This window comes from Macrobrachium rosenbergii, chromosome 40 (assembly GCF_040412425.1).
Source record: "Macrobrachium rosenbergii isolate ZJJX-2024 chromosome 40, ASM4041242v1, whole genome shotgun sequence".
In the NCBI taxonomy this organism is placed as follows: Eukaryota; Metazoa; Arthropoda; class Malacostraca; order Decapoda; family Palaemonidae; genus Macrobrachium; species Macrobrachium rosenbergii.
In genome coordinates this window covers 31,040,220-31,065,598 of record NC_089780.1, presented here as the reverse complement: position 1 = coordinate 31,065,598, position 25,379 = coordinate 31,040,220, and the positions used below count along the sequence as shown (strand labels likewise).

At 43.5% G+C, this 25,379-nt stretch overlaps 2 protein-coding genes across 7 annotated transcripts in view; one reads left to right on the top strand and one right to left on the bottom strand.

Annotated features, from left to right (window-relative positions):
* LOC136826313 (BTB/POZ domain-containing protein 1-like) overlaps positions 1-25,379 on the bottom strand; it is a 531,599-nt gene that overhangs the window by 261,437 nt on the left and 244,783 nt on the right. The window lies entirely within an intron of this gene.
* On the top strand, positions 18,283-25,361 carry LOC136826382 (uncharacterized). Its single transcript, XM_067083642.1, has 3 exons — positions 18,283-19,999; positions 24,057-24,252; positions 24,701-25,361. The coding sequence occupies exons 1-3, from the start codon at positions 18,283-18,285 to the stop codon at positions 25,359-25,361; spliced, it is 2,574 nt and encodes an 857-aa protein (XP_066939743.1).

Sequence of the window (25,379 nt, the reverse complement as noted above, 5' to 3'; positions counted from 1 at the left end):
AAACTGAAAGACATAAACAGGGTATGGCGGAGTCGAGCCAATGTCAGGTTCAGAGACAAAATATCTCTGATTCCGCCGATTTTGAAAAAGAGACTCCAGCCTTGGACGACTGTCAAGAGCTTATCGAAGTCAGTGCCTCTTCAGTTTCCTCCGCCATCATTAGTGATTCACACCGACGCTTCCCTAAGCGGGTGGGGAGGATACTCCCAACACAAGAAGGTACAGGGGACTTGGTCTACCATGTTCCGCCAGTTTCATATCAATGTCCTGGAAGCTATGGCAGTCTTTCTAACCCTGAAGAAACTGCGTCCAAACAATCTGATTCATATAAGATTGGTCCTGGACAGCGCAGTAGTAGTACATTGTTTAAACAGGGGAGGTTCCAAGTTGAGTCGGATCAACCAGGTTATGATAGCAATATTCTCTCTAGCAAACAAACACCTGTGGCATCTGTCTGCTACCCACCTTGCAGGGGTCCGGAATGTCACTGCAGATTCCCTATCCAGGACAACTCCGCTGGCGTCGGAATGGTCCCTAGACAAAACTTCATTCAAATGGATTTGCAATCAAGTTCCGGGTCTCAAAGTAGATCTCATTGCAACAGAATGCAACCACAAACTGCCTTGTTATGTTGCTCCCAACCTGGACCCTCTAGCTCACTCCACAGATGCAATGTCCATAGATTGGAACAAGTGGAAAAGGATCTACCTCTTTCCTCCAGTAAACCTGTTACTGAAAGTCCTTCACAAGCTCAGGACATTCAAGGGTCAGATAGCCCTAGTAGCTCCCAACTGGCCGAAGAGCAACTGGTTTCCACTTCTTCTAGAGCTGAAGCTTGGTGTTTGCAAATTCCCAACCCGAAACTGACGCAAATAGTACAAACTCAGACTGTGTCAGCTTCCTCAAGAATTCAGAATGCCCTGGCTTTGTGGATTTCATGAAGTTTGCAGCTCAGAAGGATGCTAATATTGATCCTATTAACACTTTGTTCCTAGAATCAGATAAAAGGGAATCCACTCTTAGACAGTATGACTCAGCAGTTAAGAAATTAGCACTCTTCTTAAAAGAATCTGAAGCTACTGTAATGACCACTAATTTAGCTATTTAATTTTTTAGGTCATTATTTGAGAAAGGTCTGGCCTCAAGTACCATTACTACAGCAAAATCAGCTTTGAAAAAGATATTTTTGCACAGGTTTAAGATTAACTTAACAGACTCTTATTTTTCGTCTATCCCTAAAGCCTGTGCTCGTTTAAGACCAGTAACCCGCCCACATTCGGTTTCCTGGTTCTTAAATGATGTTCTTAAGTTAGCCTCTGAAATAGATAATCAAAATTGCTCTTTCACTAACTTATTGAGGAAGACCTTATTTTTGATTAGTTTAGCTTCAGGTGCTAGAATTTCTGAACTGTCTGCCCTGTCTAGAGAACCCAATCATATTGATTTCCTTCCATCAGGTGAAGTGTTGCTAGCTCCTCACCCTAAGTTCCTAGCTAAAAATGAAGATCCTCGAGATAGGTGGTCTCCCTGGAAGGTCATCCCCCTCCCACAGGACCTGTCTTTATGGCCAGTCTTTACCTTGAAAGCCTATTTAGACAGGACCTCACACATAACTTCCGGGCCTCTGTTTGTAAGGGAAGGGGGAGGAACTATCTCTTTGAAAGCCATTAGGCAACAGATCCTGTATTTCATTAAACATGCAAACCCAGATTCAGTCCCAAAAGTACATGACATTAGGGCAGTGGCCACCTCCACTAACTATTTCCATTATATGAATTTCGAGGATCTTTCAAAATACACGGGGTGGAAGTCTCCCGTAGTTTTTAAATGCCACTACCTGAAATCACTAGAAGCTCTGAAATTCACTACAGTGGCGGTAGGGAACATCGTTCCCCCCCCAGTTTAATTCTTCTTAGTACTCAGTCACTCTCCTCCCTCCTACCTGCCTCATTTATTCCCCTTCGGTCATCTCCAGGTCAGGCATGCTTCACAAACTATCTCCTGACCATGTCATAGTTTTGTCCTGTCTATGTGCTTAATTTAAATGTTACATGTATTATCTTGTGGGACATAGTTTCCCCACCTTAGTTTTAAGTATAATGTTTAGTACCTAATTTTCACTTTTATGTACTCATTAATCTAAGGATGATTTTATATTCATGTACACTTTAATATTGCATTAAATTTAAGTATATTTATTATATCTTTATTATATCTTAATACCACATCTTGCTACTCGGATAATTAAAACTCTTGTGGAAATTTAGTTTTATTACTTTCCTCTACAAGTCTCCCTTTTGTTTCAGGATGGTATTTTGATTTCTCAGTTATTATTTCACTGGGTGACACAGGTCGGAAAACCCAGAAAAGGATTTTGACAAAGGAAAAATCTATTTCTGGGGAGAGACCTGTGTCACCCGGTGACCCTCCCATGATTCCTTCTTTTCCCCCTGGTAAAATACCATTCCCGGATGGGGTGCTAATGTGGAATGTGGGTGATGCCGGTTTGTTTACAGTCCATGAGTGGTGCGGGGTTTGTAACGGCACCTCACTCGGTGGGACTTTTGACATTGGGAATGTTTACAGGGCGGAGGCCTGTGATTGTGACAATCTCACCCTTTCTCATACACGACTCCATTTCATGGAGCTACTTTTGAGGGTAGTAACTCAGACTTAGCTTTTTAGCTTTTCTCTGGTATATTTAGCAATAGCTTTACCTAGAAATAAGTGCTGAAAGGTTATTTCACCGGAGGTGACACAGGTCTCTCCCAGAAATAGATTTTTCCTTTGTCAAAATCCTTTTTCTGGATCGGGTCCCGTGTCAGCCGGTGAAAAAGTCCATTCAGCACTTATTTCTAGGTAATTCCGTTGCTAGATACCAGAGAAAGCTAAATGAAATGCTGGAGTTACTACCCCAGAGCGAGCTCCATTAGATGGAGTCGTGTATGGAAAAAGTGAACTATAAAACACGGAACCTTATCCTATAGAGATCCCAAAGTCAAAAGTCCCACAGAGAGGTGCCACACAAACCCATGCACCACTCATGGACAGTACACAAATCACCGCTAGCCGCATTCCATTTCAGCAAGCACCTACGGTCACACGTATTTTCATTGTGCTTTTTATCTTGTGCTTTTTGCATCATTATGGCATCCTCACAAGGTCTTTCTTCATCTAAGTTGAGTACCAGTGTTTCGTTTTTATTTGAGGCGATTGAGGCTCCTTATTTCCCTTTAGTTTAGTAATTAAGGGGGGTTTATAACGCCGTCTCGATCTCCTCTCGCGCCCTCACGTGACCTCCATGCGTGGTTCGTGAACTTGGGTAACCTTGTTTTTCGATCTTTCTCACTGTTCCTCTTCATGTTTAGGATATTTTTCCTTTTCGTGAAGTCTAATTAGTGATTTTGATTGATTGACTTTTGTATACCTTTGCTTCGAGAGTGAAGGCTGGTGTTTAGGCTTCGAGAGTGAAGGCTGGTGTTTAGGTTTCGGGCTACCCCCTCGGGCCTATTCGCCTCTTATCATTTCCTTAACATGCCTTATTTTTGCCCTTCACTTCTCTTAGCTTCTGGGAATTTTATTTACGTTGGTACAGTTAAGATTTTTGTTTAATCTTTGCCCTTGTGTTTGGATGCATTTGATATTTGTTGATTATTATGGATATTTCTTTTGTTAGGGGCGGCCATTTCCCTTCACGTCCACATCGGGTTGGGTATGGTCCTCCTCTTATATTTGTTTTGTTGATTATTTTATCCATTTATCATGGGTTGGTTGTTAGCTTTAGTATTACCTTTTTTTGGGGCGTTAGGCTATTGCCCCCCTTTTTCCATGAAAAAGGGGGTGGTCGATCATTTGTTTCGTTCACATGCCCTTCATAGTGTTTTGTGTACGTTTTTTTCCAATGCAGCGCTCTCCTTAAGTTTTGACTAGGGTCTTTTCATCTTAGGTTTTCCCTTCCCTGTTTGACTTTTCATGTAGGCTAATAAGCCTCTTGTTTAAGCTGAAATAGCGAGGGATCTCGTGTAACTTCCCTCTCCCTGTTTGGCTTTTCGCTAGGCTAATAAGCCTCTTGGTTAAGCTGGGATAGCGAGGACATCACGTAGCCTACCCTAGTTTGGTCATTTCTTAAGGTTAGTTTCCAGTTATTGGTTATGTCGACACACCCTTTCCCTTCCCCCTCCCGAGTGCTCTCTCTCCCCTTGATTCGTTTTCAGTCTTGTTAACTTATCAAGGCTGGGCCAGGCTTGGAGAGCTGTTAATCAGCTCAGTGGTCTTTCTAAGGTATACTTAACTTTTTTTTTGGAGCATTCCTTTCCTTTTAGCCTATAGCCTGTGTCCCCTTCCTCTGCATTGTTTGGCCTTTCCTCGGTACGGTCTCTGACTTTACCAGCCTATACCCCCTCCCGGGACTGCTGGTGGCCAGGAGAGCTTCCCCCTCTCCCGTCCACCATCTTTGGCCTTCTTTGCCTCCTTCCCCCTTATGACCATGGAGGTTGGTTCCTCTCCCTCTCTGCTTCTCTCGTGCTTGCTGGGTAGCGTCTCAGTCAGTGAGTGGACGTGAGGACCCGGAGCGCCAGGATTGTGCATTCCCACTCTCTGGTCGCTCCTTTGCGGTTCTTCCTCCTGGTTTTTTCATCCCTCCCCTCCGTCGTCATCTCCGGCGTGTCGTTTAATTTGGCGACACTCCGGTTTAGTCCTATTCTCGTGGCCAGTTAGTGCTTTCCACCTGACTGTCTTCGTGTCCGACCTTTGACGTTCTCTGCCTTTAGCTAACTGCTGTCTGTTATCGAGGCGCATTCCTTGCTTCCCGCTCCGGCGTTCTAGCGTTACCGGTCTTCCGTTATCGCTAGTTTCATTTCATTCTTAGTTGCCGGGAATGCGCTTACTCGGACAGTTTTAACCTTCCCATTTTATTTTGCATCCGTCACTTACTTTTAAGGCATGTTGCCCCGGCTAGTTCCGGTATATTTATTTTATTTATGTTTATTTTGTATGAGATTTTATTTTAATCCGGTTACCTCCCAGATCCTTCCGGCTGGTTTCACGGCTTTATATACTAATGTGATGCTCCGGCACCTTACACGGTGTACTCATAATCTCATACTGTTACAGGTGGTACGCTGCCAAGAACAGGGGTGCTCCGCAGCCCTCCATCAGGCCAGCGGCCACGAAGTTTGTCGGTCCCACTCCGAATGTGCGGTCCACGTAGGGGATCTAATTGTTTGGCACCCTGACGGATGTGATGTTTGCTACGCTCTTTATGAGCAAGCTATCGATGATTCGGTAGGTTGTCATGCATCTTTCCTTTTTAGCCAAACTGTATTTTATACGTATTACCGATTTCCCCCGCCTTCGGTAAACCGCAATAATGTTTTTCTTCCGACAGGCTGACCGCAAGTCTCGTGATGCTTCGCTTCAGGCCCTTAAAGTCTGGGTTAGCAGCTTTGGACGCAACGTAGGAGCTGGCAATCCATATATACTCTCGAAGGACATTTGCAATGTCCTTTTTCCCGGCGCTTGGATCACAGCTTCAGTCACCGACGATGTTGCTGCTCCGTTGGTTGCCGGGATTCGGGAGTTGACCCAGCCCTTTCCAGACGGTTCGGCCCTGAGCGGTGGCGTTTCAGAAGACGCGGCGGATCTTGACCTCGGCCTTGAATCTCCGAGCATTATCCCGGAGCATCAAGCAGGTAAGGAGGTAAATGAGGCAGGTTCTTCACTGTTTAGCTCTCCTTCTTCCTCCGTTTCTTCTTTTAAAGGTTTCTCTAAACCTTCACACCTTACGGGCATGTCTGGATCTATTGTCCCGAAGGTGAAGTCCGTCAGGAAGAAAACCTTAACCTACTCCGGCAGGTCGACCTGGGGTCCCTCCGGCGGCGGCACGGGCGGCGAGCCCCGTTCCGTCGACGAGTACAGCCTCCCCCTCCGGGTCACAAGCGGAGTCTCAGTCGCGTCAAGTGGTTCCCCCTCCTCCTGCTTTGGATACGATTCCTTTCTTCGAGCAATTCCTTGAGAGAATCGACGCGAGATTTGAGAGGATCGACGCGAGGGTAGACAGCAAGCTGTCTGGTCTTGCTAATTCTTTTCAGTCTCTTTCGGAGAAGGTGGAATCACAACAGGAATTCATCCAAGGACTGGCCGACGGTGGATCTCGTTCTAGGTCTCATTCTGTTCCTGACCCTTCCACTCTCCCTCCCTTTGATCTGGGAATCCTTGGCGTCTGGCCCTTTATGCTCCAGTGCGAAGGTACTCTTACCATAGAGGGTTTGGGCACAAGGAGAGTGGAAGAGTTGGAGTTCTATCCTCCGGACCTGACATCCCCTACACAGGTTTTGCCAGACTGAAGGGAGAGGTTTGGAACAGGTCTGATAAAGTCCCTAAGGAGACCGTTATCTATCCTAGGGACCAAGCCCAGTCGTCTCTGATGAGGACTCTTCGGAGTGGCAAGCAGAGAACACTAAGCTTACACCAGCCAAGGGAGTGTTCACTATGTTCACTCTCAGTGATGTTCTCCTTCCTCCTTGTACTTCGAAAGTGGCCTCTCTGACTAGTCAGGCTTGCTTTGAAGGTAAACCCCTCCCCTCATCTCCGGGAGACGGATCCGACATCTCTCGTCTTTCCCGGGGCACCGAATTCTGGAAGGGAGCCCTAATACGTTTTACAGTGACTCGGCTTGACCCAGACTGCGCTTCTGATCTGTTCAGTGAGCAGCTCCTAAGATCCCGGAGTCGCTCCTGAAAGCAGAGGCTGATACTAAGGATAGGCTCGCCAGGTCTTTGAACTCTTTGTCTTTAGCAGAAGCAACTTCTTTGGTCTATAGGGAAGATTCTTTGTTCCAGGTCTTGACGAAATCTCTCTTGGCGAGTTTTCAACAAGACCTGTTTGACTTTATGACTGCCCGACTGGCCTGCCGGGAAGCATATCTTTTCAGCAGCCACAGTTTGGCATGAACCAAATAAGCTTCTGAAGAGTTCGATCTGGGGAGCTAATCTTTTCCCACAAGAAGAAGTTGACGCAGTCTTATCTGAGGCGGCTAGGGTCAATCAGAGTCTCCGTTCTCGTTGGGGTCTGCCCTAAACGGAAGCAGTCTGATCTTGCCGGGACTTCCCAAAGTCCAGCAAGAAATTTAAACATTTCAAACGCCTCCCAGCTCAGTCCTTGGTCCAGGTTCCCTTACAAGGTCAGCCTTCAACCTCTTCCTCCCAACCTCCGCCTCAGTATGTCCTGGTGAACCCGGCGCATCAGTCTCTGGCTGCCCCCTCCTATGTCTCCTCCCCAGCTTTCAATCCTGCATATGAAAGTCAGGGGAAAATTTCGCTCTAGGCAGTCAACCAGAGGCAACAAGCCCCGTGGCTATGTTAGGGGAAGAGGAGCCCCCCGCTCCTCTCCCAGGAACAGAGGAGGTAGAGGCTCCAGAGGGGGGAAGCAAACACAGGACCGATGACATACATCCTGTGGGCGGGAGGCTGTACCATTTTCGGGCTCGGTGGACCTTCTGTCCCTGGGCTCAGAGTATAGTTTCAGGGCCTAGGTTGGAGTTGGATCGACAATCCCCTCCACCAGTCAAGTTTTATCAGGCTACGACCAAGGATCTCGAGGACTTTGTGGAAGATCTTCTACAGAAACAGGCTATAAGGAAAGTGAGGACTCTGAAGTTCCAAGGCAGGCTCTTCAGTGTTCCCAAGAAGGGTTCCGACAAAAGGAGAGTAATTCTGGACTTGTCCTGTCTGAATTCCTACATTTGTTGCGACAAGTTTTGGATGCTTACTGTCTCCCAAGTTTGGACCCTACTGCCCGTGGAGCCGTAACCACCTCTCTAGATCTTTCCGACGCCTATTATCACGTCCCGGTTGCGAGAAGGTTCTCCCCCTTTCTGGGGTTCAGGCTTGGAAGGCAGGCATATTCCTTCAAGGTGATGCCTTTCGGCCTCAACATAGCCCCAAGGATTTTTACCAAGTTGACAGACACGGTTGTACAACAACTCCGGTCTCAAGGGATTACGCTGGCGCGTCTCTGAGCGACTGGATCATCTGGGCATCCAGCGTTGAGGAATGCCGGAGGTTACATCCGTGGTGGTCGACTTTCTAGAATCTTTGGGCTTTTGTGTAAACAGGAGAAGTCCCGCCTGGTTCCGAGCAGTTGTTTTCAATGGCTAGGAATCCAGTGGGATCTGAATTCTCACAAGCTCTCTCTTCCTCCTCCCAAGAGGAAAGAGATAGCCAGAGCAACCAGACAGTTTCTCAAGTCCAAACGAGCCTCTCGACGGGCCCAAGAAAGAGTTTTGGGCTCCTTCAGTTCCTTCAGTGACAGATCTGTTGCTGAAGGTAAAACTGAAAGATATCAACAGAGTGTGGCGAGTCGAGCAAATATCAGCCTCAGAGACAAGGTGTCTCTGATTCCTCCCATCTTGAAAAAGAGACTCTGGCCTTGGTCGACTGTCAAGAGCCTGTCCAAGTCAGTCCCCTGCAATTTCCTCCTCCGGCGTTGGTTATCCACACAGACGCCTCCCTAAGCGGGTGGGGAGGATATTCTCAACACCAAGAAGTGCAGAAGACTTGGTCCCCATGTTCCGCCAGTTCCATATAAACGTTCTGGAGGCCATGGCGGTCTTCCTTACTTTGAAGAAGCTTCTTCCTCCAAAGAAGATTCATATAAGGCTGGTTCTGGACAGCGCCACGGTAGTCCACTGCATAAACAGGGAGGTTCAAAATCGAGCCGGATCAACCAGGTAATGATTGCACTTTTCTCCTTGGCGTGCAAGAACAAGTGGCACCTGTCTGCCACTCATCTTGCAGGGGTCCGAACGTCGTGCAGATTCTCTATCAAGGACAACTCCCTCGAGTCGGAGTGGTCCCTAGACAGGGCCTCGTTCAATTGGATCTGCAACCAAGTTCGGGTCTGGAGGTAGATTTGTTTCGCAACCAAGCTCAACAACAAGCTTCCTCATTACGTAGCTCCCAACCTGGACCCTCAAGCTCTTTTCACGGACGCAATGTCATTGGATTGGAACAGGTGGAAGAAGATTTATCTGTTCCTCCAGTAAACTTGTTGTTAAAGGTCCTTCACAAACTCAGGACATTCAAGGGTCAAGTAGCTCTAGTGGCTCCCTACTGGCCAAAGAGCAACTGGTTTCCACTTCTGCTGGAACTGAAACTTCGCCACATCCAAATCCCCAGTCCAAAACTAACACAAGTAGTACAAACTCAGACTGTGTCAGCTTCCTCAAAAATTCAAAATGCCCTGGCTTTGTGGACTTTATGAAATTTGCGGCTCAAAGGCATGCTAATGTTGATCCTGTCAATACCATGTTCTTGGAATCAGATAAGCGGGTCTCCACTCTTCGGCAGTACGACTCAGCAATTAAGAAGCTAGCACTCTTTTGAAAGAATCTGAGGCTAACAGTAATGACCATAAATTTGGCAATCTCCTTTTTTAGATCACTATTTGAGAAGGGTTTAGCCTCTAGTACTGTTACTACAGTCAAGTCGGCTTTACGAAAAGTATTTTTGTATGGTTTCAAAATTGACCTCACAGATCCTTACTTCTCTTCCATCCCTAAGGCCTGTGCACGACTGAGACCAGTAATCCGCCCACATACGGTTTCCTGGTTTTTGAATGACGTGTTGAAGTTCGCCTCAGATATCGATAATCAGTCTTGCCCCTTCCTTTCCTTATTGAGGAAAACGTTGTTCTTAGTTAGCCTAGCTTCAAAGAATTTCAGAGCTGTCTGCACTCTCTAGGGAGCCCAAACATGTTGACTTCCTTCCATCAGGGGGGAGGTTTTGCTGATTCCTCACCCCAAATTCCTGGCCAAAAATGAAGATCCGCAGAATAGGTGGTCGCCTTGGAAAATTCTCCCCTTCCTCAAGACCTGTCCTTGAGTCCAGTTCATACTTTGAGGGCTTATTTAGACAGGTCCTCTCACATCTCATCTGGGCCTCTCTTTATCAGGGAAGGGGGTAATATCTCTATGTCTGCTATTAGACAACAAATCCTTTACTTTATCAAGCAGGCTAATCCTGACTCAGTCCCAAGAGTTCATGATATTAGAGCTGTGGCCACCTCCATTAACTACTTCCATTACATGAATTTCACGGATCTTACCAAATACACTGGTTGGAAGTCATCCTTGGTTTTCAAACGTCACTATTTGAAATCCTTAGAAGCTCTTAAATTCTCAGCAGTCGCGACAGGAACGTTGTCCCTCCCTCTGGTTCCTTTCTGATTCCTAGTCAATTCTTTCTCCACTGCCTCAGCTATCCCCTTACAGTCATTTCAGTCAGGCGTTGCCTTGACTTTCTAACCTGACCGTGTTATCTGTATATTTGTCTAATTGACACATTTATGTTATAATGTTTTCAATTTTGTATAGTTATTTTGTTTAAGTATATTTTTATATTGTCATGTTAACTTTAAGCTCCCATCAGTTTCATTTTGTACATTATTGTTATTATTGCTAGCAATTAAAAATTTTTTTGGACCTTTGGTCTTCTGTTCCCTTACATTTTGTTATCTCTTACAGTTTAAGAATGGTATTTATTTCTCTGTTAATTTTTCACCAGCTGACACGGGACCCGATCCAGAAAAGGGATTTTGACAAAGGAAAAATCTATTTCTGGAGAGAGGGGACAGGTCACCCGGCAAACCCACCTCTGTCATGTGTCGTCCCCCCCCATAGTAAACATCATTCTGGTGGGGTGATGCTTTCATGGAATGCAAGTAGCGGTGATTTGTGTACTGTCCACGAGTAGTGCATGGGTTTGTAACGGCACCTCTCTGTGGGACTTTTGACTTTGGGATCTCTATAGGATAAGGTTTCGTGTTTTTATAGTTCACCCTTTTCCATACACCCACTCCATCTAATGGAGCTCGCTCTGGGGGTAGTAACTCCAGCATTTCATTTAGCTTTCTCTGGTATCTAGCAACAGAATTACCTAGAAATAAGTGCTGAATGAACTTTTTCACCGGCTGACACGGTCCCCTCTCCAGAAATAGATTTTTCCTTTGTCAAAATCCCTTTATCGTCCCGCCGGAATGCTCCGGCGGGTCCGGTATAAATTATTTAACATCCTCCAATACCTACTATAGTTTAAGGTCACTTAAATTAGTAGGTTCATATACCGTTTTACACTTACAGACTGTGCGTTGCGAGGAGCCTGGGTGCTCTGCAGTGCTGCACCAGCCCTATGGGCACGTCGTCTGTCGCTCCCATGTGGGCTGTGCAATCCGGCTTGATGACCTTATCGTGTGGCACCCGGATGGTTGTGAGGTTTGCTTTGCTCTTTACGAGCGCGTCCAGGACGAGTCGGTAAGCTTGTAGTTACTGCCTTTAGTTTACCTGGTATCCTCACTTGTTTTACTTACATTATGGGCTTAATATATGGCTTATATGTCCTCACCAAACGCTCGGTCGTTAAGTCCCTCCTTTCTTCCAGGCCGACGAAGCTTCCCGGAACAACGCCTTGGGTTCCCTTCGAGCCTGGGTGGCTGGGTTTGGGAGAAATGTTCCGTCGGGGAAGCCGTATGTTCTCGACGAGAACATCCGGAACCTACTCTACCCCGGCGCCCGGATCTCAGCGGCTGTACCTGCAGAAGTCGCTGCTCCTGTCATCGAGCAGATCTGGGTAGAAACCCAGCCTCTCCAGGACGAAAATCTCTGCGCCGGCGTGTCGGAGGAAGTAGCAGCCATAGATCTCGACCTGGAGCCTATGAATACTGAACAGGACCAGGAGGTAGGTGGGGAGGTAAGTGAGGCAGTGGGGGCGGGCTCCCTTTTTGATTCCCCTTCATCCACCGCTTCTTCCTTTCAGGGATTTCATAAGTCTTCTCTCTTGAGGGACGGGGCGCAATCCACTGTCCCCAAGTTGAAGAAGGCTTGGAAGGCGAAGGGCTATAAGTCCGCGACTTCCCGCAAGGCAATCCCCTTCCCTCCGGTGAAGCCACGGGATGCTAGTCCGGTGGCTTCCACAGGCAAGGCCACCCCCTCAGCTAAGGGTGCGAGTTCGAGAGCAGCTAAGGCTAGCCCTCCTCGCCAGCCTGCCTTTGACCCGGAGGCGTTTGCAGGGATGCTCTTGCAAAGATTTTCTACGGAGGTTGATGCTAAGCTGAGCAAGCTTACGGAGAGGCTGCAGAGCCAGGAGAGTATGCTCTCCGGGTTCATGCGCTCCGGTGGGTCCGCTGTACATTATCCCATTCCGGATGCCTCCGCCCTCCCTCCATTTGACAAAGGAAATCCATGGCGTTTTGCCCTTCATGCTCCCCGGCATGAAGATACCCTAACGATCGAGGGTCTAGGCACGCAGCGCTCGAGGAGTTGGAATTCTTTCCTCCTGATCTGCTGCCCCTACCCAGGCTTCGTCCAGGCTGACGGAGGAAGCCTGGTTAAGGGACGGATAAGGTCCCGAAGGAGACAGTGATCTTCCCAAGGGACCAGGCGCAATCTACCTTGATGCGCACCTTTAATGAGTGGCAGGCGGAGAACACGGTTGACCCCTTCAGGGCAACTTCACGATGTTCTCCTTGGGCGACAGGATCCCCCCCCTGCATGACTAAAAAGGTAGCCTCGCGACTGCCCAGGCATGCTCGGAGGGTAAGCCGTTGCCTCAGCTCCGGGAGACTGATCCTACCTCTCTGATCTTCCTGGAGACGATGAATTTTGGAAGGATGCCCGGCCACTTTTACTGGGTAAGCTGGACCCGGTGTGCATCTAACCTATTCAGCGAACAGCTTCCCAAATTGCCGGAAGCTCTCCTGAAAGCAGAGTTTGAGGCTAGGTGTCGGCTGAGCCGATCACTGAACTCTCTGTGCCTGGCGGAAGCAACCGCTGTGACGTTCTCGGAGGAGCAACTCTTCCAAGTCCTAACGAAGTCCCTATTGGCGGGATTTCAGGCGGACTTGTTTGACTTCATGGTAGCGCGGATGAATTGCCGCAAATACATCTTCACCGACGCTACCATCAGACATGAGCCTAATAAGCTCATGAAAAGTTCCTTCTGGGGGGCTAATATCTTCCTGGAAGAAGAAGTCAATAATGTCCTGGCGGAGGCAACCAGGGCAAATCAGAGTCTGCACTCCCGCTGGGGTATCCCCGCCTTTAAGCGGAAGACCCCCGAGTCCGTCGGCCCTCACAGCAGACCTGGTAAGAAATACAGGAGGCACAAGAGACAGCACCAGCAGGCTGATGTCCAGGTTGTACCTGTCTCGACAGTTTGCCAGCCTTCTACCTCGAAGGCCCAACCCCAACAGTTCGTGCTGGTGCAGCCAGCTCAGCACTCTCTTGCCGCTCCTTCCTTCGTGACGTCTCCTGTATTTAACCCTTCCTATGAGGGACAGGGGTCGTTTCGGGGTCTTAACAGGGGCGCAAGGGGGACTAGAGCGAGAGCCTCCTTCAGAGGCAAGGCTACCTTGCGATCCCTCTCCCGGGGAAGAGGAGGCTGCGGTAGAGGAGGCAAGCCTGCACCTTCCCAGTGAGAACGATCAGGTGGGCGGCAGACTTTATCTGTTCAGGGACCAGTGGACCTTCAGTCCATGGGCCCACAGTATAGTCTCAAAGGTTTGGGCTGGAGCTGGATCAAGGGCCCCTCCCCCTTTGATCAGATTTCATCAACCGTCCTCCAAAGCTCTCTGCAAGACTTTGCGACGGAATTACTTCTAAAGAGGGCCATAAAGAAAGTGAGACACCTGAAATTTCAAGGCAGGCTGTTCAGCGTTCCCAAGAAAGACTCCAGTCAACAAAGAGTAATCCTGGATCTGTCACGTCTCAATCTTTATATACAACGCGACAAATTTCGCATGCTTACAATCATGCAGGTGCGGACTCTACTTCCTCGTCGAGTTGTCACCACCTCTATAGATCTTTCAGACGCATATTATCACGTCCCGATTGCGCGGAACTTCTCTCCCTTCCTAGGTTTCAGACTGGGGAAACAGGCACACTCGTTCAGGGTCATGCCATTTGGGCTCAACATAGCACCCAGAATCTTTACGAAGCTGGCGGAAACGGTAGTACAACAGTTACGGTCCCAGGGGATATCGCTAGCCGCATACCTGGACGATTGGATAATTTGGGCATCCAACGTCGAGGAGTGCCGGTGAGATACGGCCATGGTGATCGAGTTTCTGGAATCCTTAGGCTTTCAGATAAACAGGGCAAAGTCCCACCTAACTCCGGAGGCTTGATTTCAGTGGTTAGGTATACAGTGGGACCTGGTCTCGCACAAACTGTCTATTCCACCAGCCAAACGAAGGGAGATAGCCAAAGCCCCAGGCAATTCCTCAAAAACAGGAAAGCCTCTCGCAGAACATAAAGAAAGAATCTTGGGTTCTCTTCAGTTCGCATCTGTAACAGACCTGCTCCTAAAAGCAAAGCTGAAAGACATAAACAGAGTGTGGCGAAGACGAGCCAATATCAAACTCAGGGACAAGGTGTCTTTAGTTCCTCAAGTGCTAAGGAAAAGACTCCGGCCGTGGTCCACAGTCAAGGGTCTCTCGAAGTCAGTTCCCCTTCAATTCCCTCCTCCAGCTCTAATAATCCACACAGATGCTTCGTTAAGCGGCTGGGGAGGATACTCACCAAAAGAAAAGGTACAGGGTACATGGTCCACAATGTTCCGTCAGTTCCATATAAACATCTTGGAAGCGATGGCAGTGTTTCTAACCCTGGAAAAACTTTGCCCCACCAACCAGGTTCATATCAGGCTGGTGTTGGACAGCGCAGTAGTAGTACATTGCATAAACAGAGGGGGTTCCAAATCAAGCCAGATAAACCAAGTGATGATAGCCATCTTCTCCCTAGCGGAGAAACACGGCTGGCACCTTCAGCTACCCATCTAGCAGGAGTCCGGAATGTTACTGCAGACTCCCTGTCCAGAACAACTCCGCTGGAGTCAGAATGGTCCCTGGACAAGGCTTCTTTCGAATGGATCCGCCGTCAGGTTCCGGGCCTTCAGGTGGACTTGTTTGCCACGGAGAGCAATCACAAACTCCCTTGTTATGTTGCTCCCAACCTGGACCCTCAAGCTCACGCCACAGATGCAATGTCCATAGACTGGAACAATTGGCAGAAAATATATCTGTTTCCGCCAATAAACCTGCTGTTGAAGGTATTGCACAAGCTCAGGTCATTCAAAGGCCAAGTGGCCTTGGTAGCTCCCAACTGGCCGAAGAGCAATTGGTTCCCTCTTCTTCTGGAGCTCAAGTTACGGTGTCATCAGATACCCAAGCCACAGCTGACTCAAATAGTGCAAACAAGGACTGTGTCAGCTTCCTCAAGAATTCTGAATGCCCTGGCTTTATGGACTTTATGAAATTCGCCGCTCAGAGAGGGGCAGATATTGATCCCATTAATACTCTGTTTCTTGAATCAGATAAAAGAGATTCTACCCTCGAGACAGTATGATTCAGCAGTTAAAAATTGGCATCCTTTTGAAAGGAATCTGAAGCCCAAATCATGACCGCCAATTTGGCAATATCATTTTTAGGTCACTGTTTGAAAAAGGTCTGGCTCCGGCCACCATTACCACAGCAAAATCAGCTTTGAAAAAGGTGTTTTTGCATGGCTTTAAGATTGATTTAACAGATTCATACTTTTCGTCCATTCCTAGAGCATGCGCTCGTTTGAGACCAGTGACCCGTCCACATACGGTTTCCTGGTTTCTTAATGATGTTCTAAAATTAGCCTCAGAAATTAATAACGATCAATGTTCTTATTTGAATCTGTTAAGGAAGACCTAGTTCCTAATTAGTCTAGCTTCAGGTGCCAGAATTTCAGAACTGTCTGCTCTCTCTAGAGGTGTCAATCACATAGATTTCCTCCCGTCAGGAGAAGTTCTGCTTTCCCCAGATCAAAGATTCTTAGCGAAAAATGAAGACCCTCAGGATAGGTGGTCCCCCTGGAAGGTTGTCCCTCTTCCACAAGACCTGTCCTTATGCCCAGTCGCTACCTTGAGGGCCTACTTACAAAGAACTTCTGGTCCTCTTTTTATCAGGGAAAAAGGTGGAACGCTTTCTTTAAAGGCTATAAGACAACAAATCCTGTACTTCATTAAGCAAGCTAACCCAGATTCAGTCCCTAAGGTTCATGATATCTGAGCGGTGGCTACCTCTACTAATTATTTTCATAATATGAATTTCGCTGAGCTGAAGAAGTACACGGGCTGGAAATCTCCATCAGTGTTTAAACGTCACTATTTGAAATCACTGGAAGCTCTGAAATTCCCTGCGGTGGCTGTAGGGAGCATTATCCCTCCACCTTAAATTAACCTTTAATCCCTATCCTTTCCCCCTGGCCCGCCTGCCTCATTTATTTGCCCTGCCATTTTCTCCTGGACCAGACATGCCTCACAGCCTGGCTCCTAATATTATGATGTACAATCTTGCGATGATAGTTTTTAAGCGTGTGATATGTTATACTCGCTGTGATTTAGTTTTAAGGCCGGAGGTACCTTTATAAGTTTTGTCATTTATTTAGTGTCAGTACCTCTCCACTATAGTATTAATGATGTACATAGTTGTTTCTCATGTCCTTTACCATAGTATAATTATATCCCTAGTCATAACTCAGTTGTTCTACTATACCTATAGTATTTAATTATATTTTGGGGATAATTAAAACTATTTTTTAATAATGGTGTTTTTATACATGATCACCTAATTGTTTGTCACTTTAGACTTTCACCAAGACTTGGTATGATCTCTGTTATGATTTCACCGGCTGACACAGGGATGAGCTCAGAAAAGGGATTTTGACAAAGGAAAATCTATTTCTGAGGGAGGCCCTGTGTCATCGATGACCCCAGATCTAGGTTTCCCTCCCCGAGTGGGAATACCAAGCTTGTGGGGGGGTGCTAGCCTGGAATGAGTTCAGATGGCGCTGGGGTCGTTGGTTGGCAGGCGGGTGAGTACGGGCGCTGGATCAGCTCCCCACATTCCGGGGTTTTGTCATTGGGATATCTTCAGAGTGCGGTCCTGTGGCAGTGACAACAATCACTCACCCTTACCTATAACGACGTCTATTTCATTATAGATGTTCGATCTGGGGGTAGTAACCCCAGCATTTCCTGATAGCTTTTTTCTCTGGTATACTTAGCAATATCTATACCTAGAAATTCGTGCTTAATAGGAATTTCACCGGGTGACACAGGGCCTCCCTCAGAAATAGATTTTTCCTTTGTCAAAATCCTTTTATTAGTAAATTCTGTTATTTACAGTCACTGTTAGAAGGGGAGGCAAAATCAGTAATAAAGGGATTATCCCAGACTAGTGCTAATTACCCCATAGCCTGTAAAATGTTAAAGGAACGGTTTGGTAGACCTGAATGTATTATTTTTGCACATATTCAGGCCCTTCTTGGTATCACTATGCCTGCTAAGAATCCTAGTTCTAAAAATGTTTCCTCTTTGTGGAAATTACAGGATGAACTTTTAACACATGTATGTAGTTTAGAGGCATTAGGAAAGGATGGTAACCAGTATGGGGTACTTATGACGCCTGTTATCCTGTCTCGATTGCCTCCTGACATTTGTTTGGAGTGGTCCAGAGAAGGGTCTGGACATGAAAGGGACCTAGATTGGTTATTGAATTTTTTGCAGAGAGAAATAGAGCGCCGAGAAAGGTCAGATACATTTAAGGATATCAATGCAGTAAAGACTGATAACCATACTGTTGAATCTGAGAAAAGAAATAAACTTCAGGGTTCTGCCTCTGATCTTCAGACCTCTTCGGAGGCGTCCTTTTATAAGTGTATGTTTTGTGGTAAAAATCACAAGAGTGAAAATTGTTTTGGTACCTTGAAACTTTCCATTGCTGAATGTGAAGAGGCCATTCGGAGTGCTAAACTGTGTTTCAGATGTTTGGAAAAAGGTCACATTTCCAGAGGTTGCCAATCAAAATGTGTAATGTGTAAGGGAAAACATAATGTTTTATGCTGCACTGGCAATAAGGCTAAAGTGTATAATAAGAATGATCAAAATGTAAGTGGTGCTATGTCTCAGGATAATATTAATGAAAATATAACTCATGTTGGGGTAGCTCATTGTGAACCTAACCTAAATAACAGTGTTAACTCAATCACGCAGTGTGTTGCAGACCGCAAAGGTTAAGGTGTTGGGGAAAAAGGGTATATGTGAAGCTACACTATTATTTGACACAGGGTCTGATAAGTCTTATGTTTCCAGTAAATTTGTAAAAAGGGTAAGGCCTAAGTGGATAACTTCTGAGTACATATCATTTTCTTCATTTGGAGGAGGTAAGGCTTCCAAGAGTAACCAATGTAATGTGTATGAGATGAGTTTAGTTGGTTATAAGGATGAGAGTCATTCTTTAATGGTAGCTGCAGTACCTGACATTTGCACACCATTGTTCTGCCCTAGTGTTCCTGATGAGGAGATAATGACATTTTCTAAATTGCAATTAGCAGATGATTGCATGAACAACCGCCATTTAAATGTTGATATTTTGGTAGGCCTAAATGCCTATTGGAGATTTATGGTACCTAATAAAACTGTACAATCTAAAAATTTAGTAACTTGGGAATCTGTGTTTGGGTGGGTTTTATCAGGGTCTTGTGATATTCCTCTGGACAGAGTAAGTGTAACTTCCCAGCTTTTATGTATAAATAATGTATCAGAGTCTGATTTACATAAATTTTGGGATCTTGAATCTGTGGAAATCTCTTCAAAAGAAGCTGTATCCAATGAGTTTTCATCCAGTACTGTTTTACAGAAATGTTCTGATAATATAAAGTTTATTGATGGTAGGTATGAAGTGTCTTTACCATGGAAATCTGATGTTGCTAAACAGAGTTTGAAAAATAATGAAAAGCTAGCATGTAAGAGGTTGGAAAATTTAAATTTGAAATTTGTTAAAACTCCTGGTTTAAGGGAAAGGTATGATGAGGTTTTTGAAGAATATGAAAAAGATGACAATATTGATGAAGTGCCACATTCTGAGATTTCTAGTGTATATCCTATTTATTACTTACCGCATTGTCCTGTTATCCGTGGGATTAGTAATTCTACTAAGGTAAGACCTGTTTTCGATGCTTCAGCTGTAAGTTATAATGGTATTTCTTTGAATGACTGTTTGGAATGGGGACCTTCTCTCAATCCTGATCTTGAAGTGTTGATACGATTTAGAAGATGGAAGGTAGCTTTAACAGCAGACATAACTAAAGCTTTCCTTCAAATCAAGGTGCAGAGGGAAGACCAAGATGTTCACAGGTTTTTGTGGCAAAATAAGGGCATTGTCCATGTAATGAGGTTTGTTCGTGTTCCTTTTGGTAATAAGAGTAACCCATTCTTGTTGAATGCTACAATTAAACATCATTTAATATCATATCCTAATTCTGAAGTAGTTGACGAACTGAATTGTAATCTGTATGTGGATGATTGGCTGTCAGGAGATGACAGTATTACTGAAGCTTGTGTAAAATTTGATAAAGCCTGTAAGATTATGTCTGAAGCTGGTATGTCTTTATCTAAATGGAGTTCAAATTGTAAGAGTTTAACAGATAAATTTAATGAAAACCCTAATGACTGTTGTGGAAATAAATCTATAAAAATCTTGGGTATGCAGTGGGTTTCCACTCATGATTATTTTTCATTTAGTGAAGTAAATGTTGGGTCTCAGATGGGTGTGGTGTCCACTAAGAGTAGTGTTCTCAGCCTAATAGCCAGATGTTTTGATCCTCTTGGACTTATTAGCCCATTTGTTATGTTTGCCAAAATTCTTTTTCAGGATGTAGGGAGAATTGGACTTAAATGGGATGATGTGTTACCTGAAGAGTTGCATTGTAAATTTCAAAGGTGGTTCAGGGGTTTTGAGAAACTTGGCTCATGGAAGGTTCAGCGATGTTACTTTGAGGATCTTTCATGGAAAGACCTAACAGGTTTAAAGCTTCATTCCTTCGGGGATGCATCTGAAAAGAGATACGGTGCTTGTGTATATTTGAGAGTTCCTTTACAGGATGGTTCCTTTAAAGCTTCCCTTGTTATGAGCAGAGGTAAGGTAGCTCCTATAAAGAAGGTCTCACTGCCTCGTTTGGAGTTGCTGGGGGCAATGCTTAGTGCCAGGCTTCTAGTTTTTGTCAAATCTACCCTTCGTTTTAAGGAAGATGTAACTTCATATTGCTGGACAGACTCTACAGTTGCACTGTCCTGGATAAAAGGAGACCCTAGTAGATGGAAACCCTTTGTAGCAAATTGAGTCACGGAAATTCAGAGCTTAACATCACCTGATTGTTGGTATCATTGCCCAGGAAAGGATAACCCTGCTGACCTCATTTCTAGAGGGGTGTTTGCTGAACACCGTGTAGCTTCAGATCTTTGGTTGGTAAGGGCCCCATTGGCTTCAAGAGTCTGAGTCTTTGTCTTTGCTTCAACCTGAACAGTTAAGGATTTCATTAAAGGGATGAAAGTTCTGAGGAAAATGTGGTAGCTTGTATAACTGTGGATTCATTTACCCAAGTATTTGAATTTTATAGATGGAACAAGTTTCAGAAAGCCCTTAATATAGTAGCTTGGACCTTAAGATTTATTAATAATTGCAAACCTCAATCTGTTAAAATGCTCTGGTCCTTTATTATATTGTGAATTAACTAAAGCTAAGACTAAGTTGTACTTTTGTGTTCAAAGGGAAGCATATCCACGAGAATTTGAATCCCTGATTCAGGGTAGACCACTTAACCCTTAAACGCCGAGCCTCTATTTACAAAAACGTCTCCGTATGCCGGCGTTTGGGAGTTAAGCGCTGCCGGGAAAAAGTTTTTTCAAAAAATCACAGCACGCTTAGTTTTTAAGATTAAGAGTTCATTTTGGCTCCTTTTTTGTCATTGCCTGAAGTTTAGTATGCAACCATCAGAAATGAAAAAAATATCATTATCCTATATAAATATTGAAATATATGATAGCGCAAAAAAATTTTCATATATAATTTTATACAAATCGCTGTGAGCAAAACGGTTAAAGCTAATGGAATATTTTTTTTTTTGTATTATACACTAAATTGCTATGATTTTGGTATATAACAAATTGTAAAATGATCAAAGTAACACAGAAAAATATTATCACAATATGATGCATGAATCTGTAACAGCGTGGACGTAAAAAATGTTTTTTCAAAAATTCACCATAAATCGAAATATTGTGCTAGAGACTTCCTGTTTGTTGAAAAATGAAGCTAATTGATTGAATATTACTAGACTGTAAGTGTTTTAGCTTACAATTGCAGTTTTCGACCATTTCGGTCGAGTTAAAGTTGACCGAAGGTCAATTTTTTCTATTTATCGTAACTTATATGAAAATATTTCAAAACTGATAAAAGCTACAACCATGAGTTATTTTCTGTTGTATTCTACATGAAATTGCGCACATTTTCATATATAAAAGTTTATGTAACGACTAATATAAAACGGTGCAAACATTACGACAACGTGACGAAAGAATTTCTGAGATGTTCAACCCGAGTTACCATGGACGTAAGGAAAATGTTTTTAAAAAATTCACCACAAATCGAAATATTGTGCTAGAGACTTCCAATTTATTGCAAAATAAAGGTAAATGATTGAATATTACTAGAATGTAAGAGTTTTAGCTTACAATTGCGTTTTTCGACCATTTCGGTCGAGTTAAAGTTGACCGAAGGTTGAAATTTTGGCAGTTATCGTGATTTATGTGAAAATATTTCAAAAGTGATAAAAGCTACAACCATGAATTATTTTCTGTTGTATTCTACATGAAATTGTGCACATTTTCATATATAAAAGTTTATGTAACAACTAATGTAAAACGATGCAAACATTACGACAACGTGACGAAAGAATTTCTGAGATGTTCGGCCGAGTTACCGAGCGCAGACGTAAGGAAAAAGGGTTTTTTTTTCAGAAATTCACCATAAATCGAAAATATTGTGCTAGAGACTTCCAGTTTGTTGCAAAATGAAGGTACATGATTGAATATTACTAGAATGTAAGAGTTTTAGCTTATAATTGCGTTTTTTACCATTTTGGTCGAGTTAAAGTTGACCAAAGGTTGAAATTTTGGAAGTTATCGTGATTTATATGAAAATATTTCAAACTGATATAAGCTACAACCATGAGTTATTTTCTGTTGTATTCTACATGAAATTGCGCACATTTCCATATATAAAACTTTATGTAACGACTAATATAAAACGGTGCAAACATTACGACAACGTGATGAAAGAATTTCTGGCGGAACGTAAGAAAAAAGGTTTTTAAAAATTCACCATAAATCGAAATATTATGCTAAAGACTTCCAATTTGTTGCAAAATGAAGGTAAATGATTGAATATTACTAGAATGTAAGAGTTTTAGCTTACAATTGCGTTTTTACCATTTCGGTCGAGTCAAAGTTGACCGATGGTTGAAATTTTAAGTTATCGAGATTTATATGAAAATATTTCCAAACTGATAAAAGCTACAACCATGGGTTGTATTTTGTTGTATTTTACATGAAATTGCACACATTTTCATATATAAAACTTTACGTAACGGCTAATATAGAACAGTGCAAAAATTACGACAAAATGACGAAAGAATTTCTGAAATTTTTGGCAGAGTTACAGCGCGGACGTAAGGAAAAAGTTTTTTCAAAAATTCACCATAAATCGAAATATTGTGCTAGAGACTTCCAATTTGTTGCAAAATAAAGGTAAATGATTGAATATTCCTAGAATGTAAGAGTTTTAGCTTACAATTGCATTTTTCGACCATTTCGGTCGAGTTAAAAATGACCGAAGGTTGAAATTTTGGCAGTTATCGTGATTTATGTGAAAATATTTCAAAAGTGATAAAAGCTACAACCATGAACTATTTTCTGTTGTATTCTACATGAAATTGTGCACATTTTCATATATAAAAGTTTATGTAACAACTAATGTAAAACGATGCAAACATTACGACAACGTGACAAAAGAATTTCTGAGATGTTACCGAGTTACAATTTACGCAGGCGTAAGGAAAAAGGGTTTTTTTCAGAAATTCACCATAAATCGAAATATTGTGCTAGAGACTTCCAGTTTGTTGCAAAATGAAGGTATATGATTGAATATTACTAGAATGTAAGAGTTTTAGCTTATAATTGCGTTTTTTGACCATTTTGGTCGCGTTAAAGTTGACCGAAGGTTGAAATTTTGGAAGTTATCGTGATTTATATGAAAATATTTCAAAACTGATATAAGCTACAACCATGAGTTATTTTCTGTTGTATTCTACATGAAATTGCGCACATTTCCATATATAAAACTTTTATGTAACGACTAATATAAAATGGTGCAAACATTACGACAACGTGACAAGAAAGAATTTCTGGCGCGGACGTAAGGAAAAAGGTTTTTAAAATTCACCATAAATCGAAATATTGTGCTAGAGACTTCCAATTTGTTGCAAAATGAAGGTAAATGATTGAATATTACTAGAATGTAAGAGTTTTAGCTTACAATTGCGTTTTACCATTTCGGTCGAGTCAAAGTTGACCGATGGTTGAAATTTTGGCAGTTATCGAGATTTATATGAAAATATTTCCAAACTGATAAAAGCTACAACCATGGGTTTTATTTTGTTGTATTTTACATGAAATTGCACACATTTTCATATATAAAACTTTACGTAACGGCTAATATAGAACAGTGCAAAAATTACGACAAAATGACGAAAGAATTTCTGAAATTTTTGGCAGAGTTACCACGCGGACGTAAGGAAAAAGTTTTTCAAAAATTCACCATAAATCGAAATATTGTGCTAGAGACTTCCAATTTGTTGCAAAATGAAGGTAAATGATTGAATATTACTAGAATGTAAGTGTTTTAGCTTACAATTGCATTTTTCGACCATTTCGGTCGAGTCAAAGTTGACAGAAGGTTGAAATTTTTTGTAGTCGACGTACAGTACGTCCACTTGGCACCCAACAGACAATTTTAGTCGACGTATGATACGTCCAGTAGGCGTTTAAGGGTTAACAGGGGGAGCCCTTTAGTTAAATTAGATCCTTTTTTGGATAATGATGGTCTTTTGAGAATTAAAGGTCATTTAGAATATTCAGATCTGTGTTATGAAAGCAAACATCCTATTATTCTTCCTTCTACTCATGTAGTGAAGACTTTAGTTCGTTTCCAACATGTTATTCTGAAACATTCTGGCGTTTCTACCCATGTGTCCACATTGAGAAATGGTTATTGGATTGTGCGACTTCGAAGGATAGCCAAGACTGTGTGTAGAGAATGTGTAACTTGCCACAGGTATGACTCCAAGGCTTGTAGTCAACCTGTAGCTCCTCTCCCTGAACTGAGTTAAATCAGCACCTCCCTTTTCTGTAACAGGATTAGATTTTGCTGGGCCATTGTTTTGTGTAGATTTGCCCTCCAAAAAATTCTATACTTTGCTTTTCACTTGTGCTGTTATTCGTTCCGTACACTTAGAACTCACTGATTCTCTCTCTATGCCGGACTGTCTCCTTGCCATCCGTAGATTTACAGCAAGACGTGGTCTTCCTTAAAATTTTTATTCTGATAATGCAAAGACATTTGTTGGAGTTTCTCAGTTATTACAGCAACACTATGGCCCACTAGCTCCTCAGTGAAAATTTATTGTACCCTGTGCTCCTTGGTGGGGAGGTTGGTGGGAGCGTCTAGTTCGATCAGTTAAGTCTGCTCTGAAAAAGACATTGGGTGTCAAATGCCTATCTAGATGTGAATTGGAAACTACTCTTCATGAGGTTGAAGCTTGCATTAATTCGAGACCTTTGACAATTGTGGGTGAGGAGGTTGATACATCCAATCCATTGACCCCCTCACATTTTCTTATTGGCCGTACTGCAGGTGTCCAGCCAGAAGTTGTTGAGGAGCATTCTTCTTGTGTATCTTCTAAAGATTTATGTATGAGAGAGACTGCCCGACATAGACAGTTGGATAAGTTTTGGGAAATATGGAGCTCTGATTACATAAGAAATTTACCATGTGCCATTAAAGGTTTTGTATCTAAGTGTAATGTAAAGAAAGGTTCTGTGGTATTAGTCAAGGAAGATAATGTTCGTAGGTTGTCCTGGCCACTTGGTGTTATTATAGAAGTATATCCAGGTAAAGATGGTGTGATAAGAAGTGTTGATGTTAAAACTTCTAAAGGTATTGTTAATAGACTAGTACAAAAATTGCATGATCTTGAGATTTCAAATGTTTTGGACACAGAAGCTGAAGATAGTATACCTTGTATTGTTTCCGAGGTAAATGATGAATCTGTGCCTAAACCTGTTTCTAATCATTCTGATGTGAATGCAGATGACTCTGATCCTGATATTTCACAATCCAGAGTTGAGCCAATATCTTATACTGTACTCGCAGAGGGCATTTAGTAAAAGCACCTGTGAAAC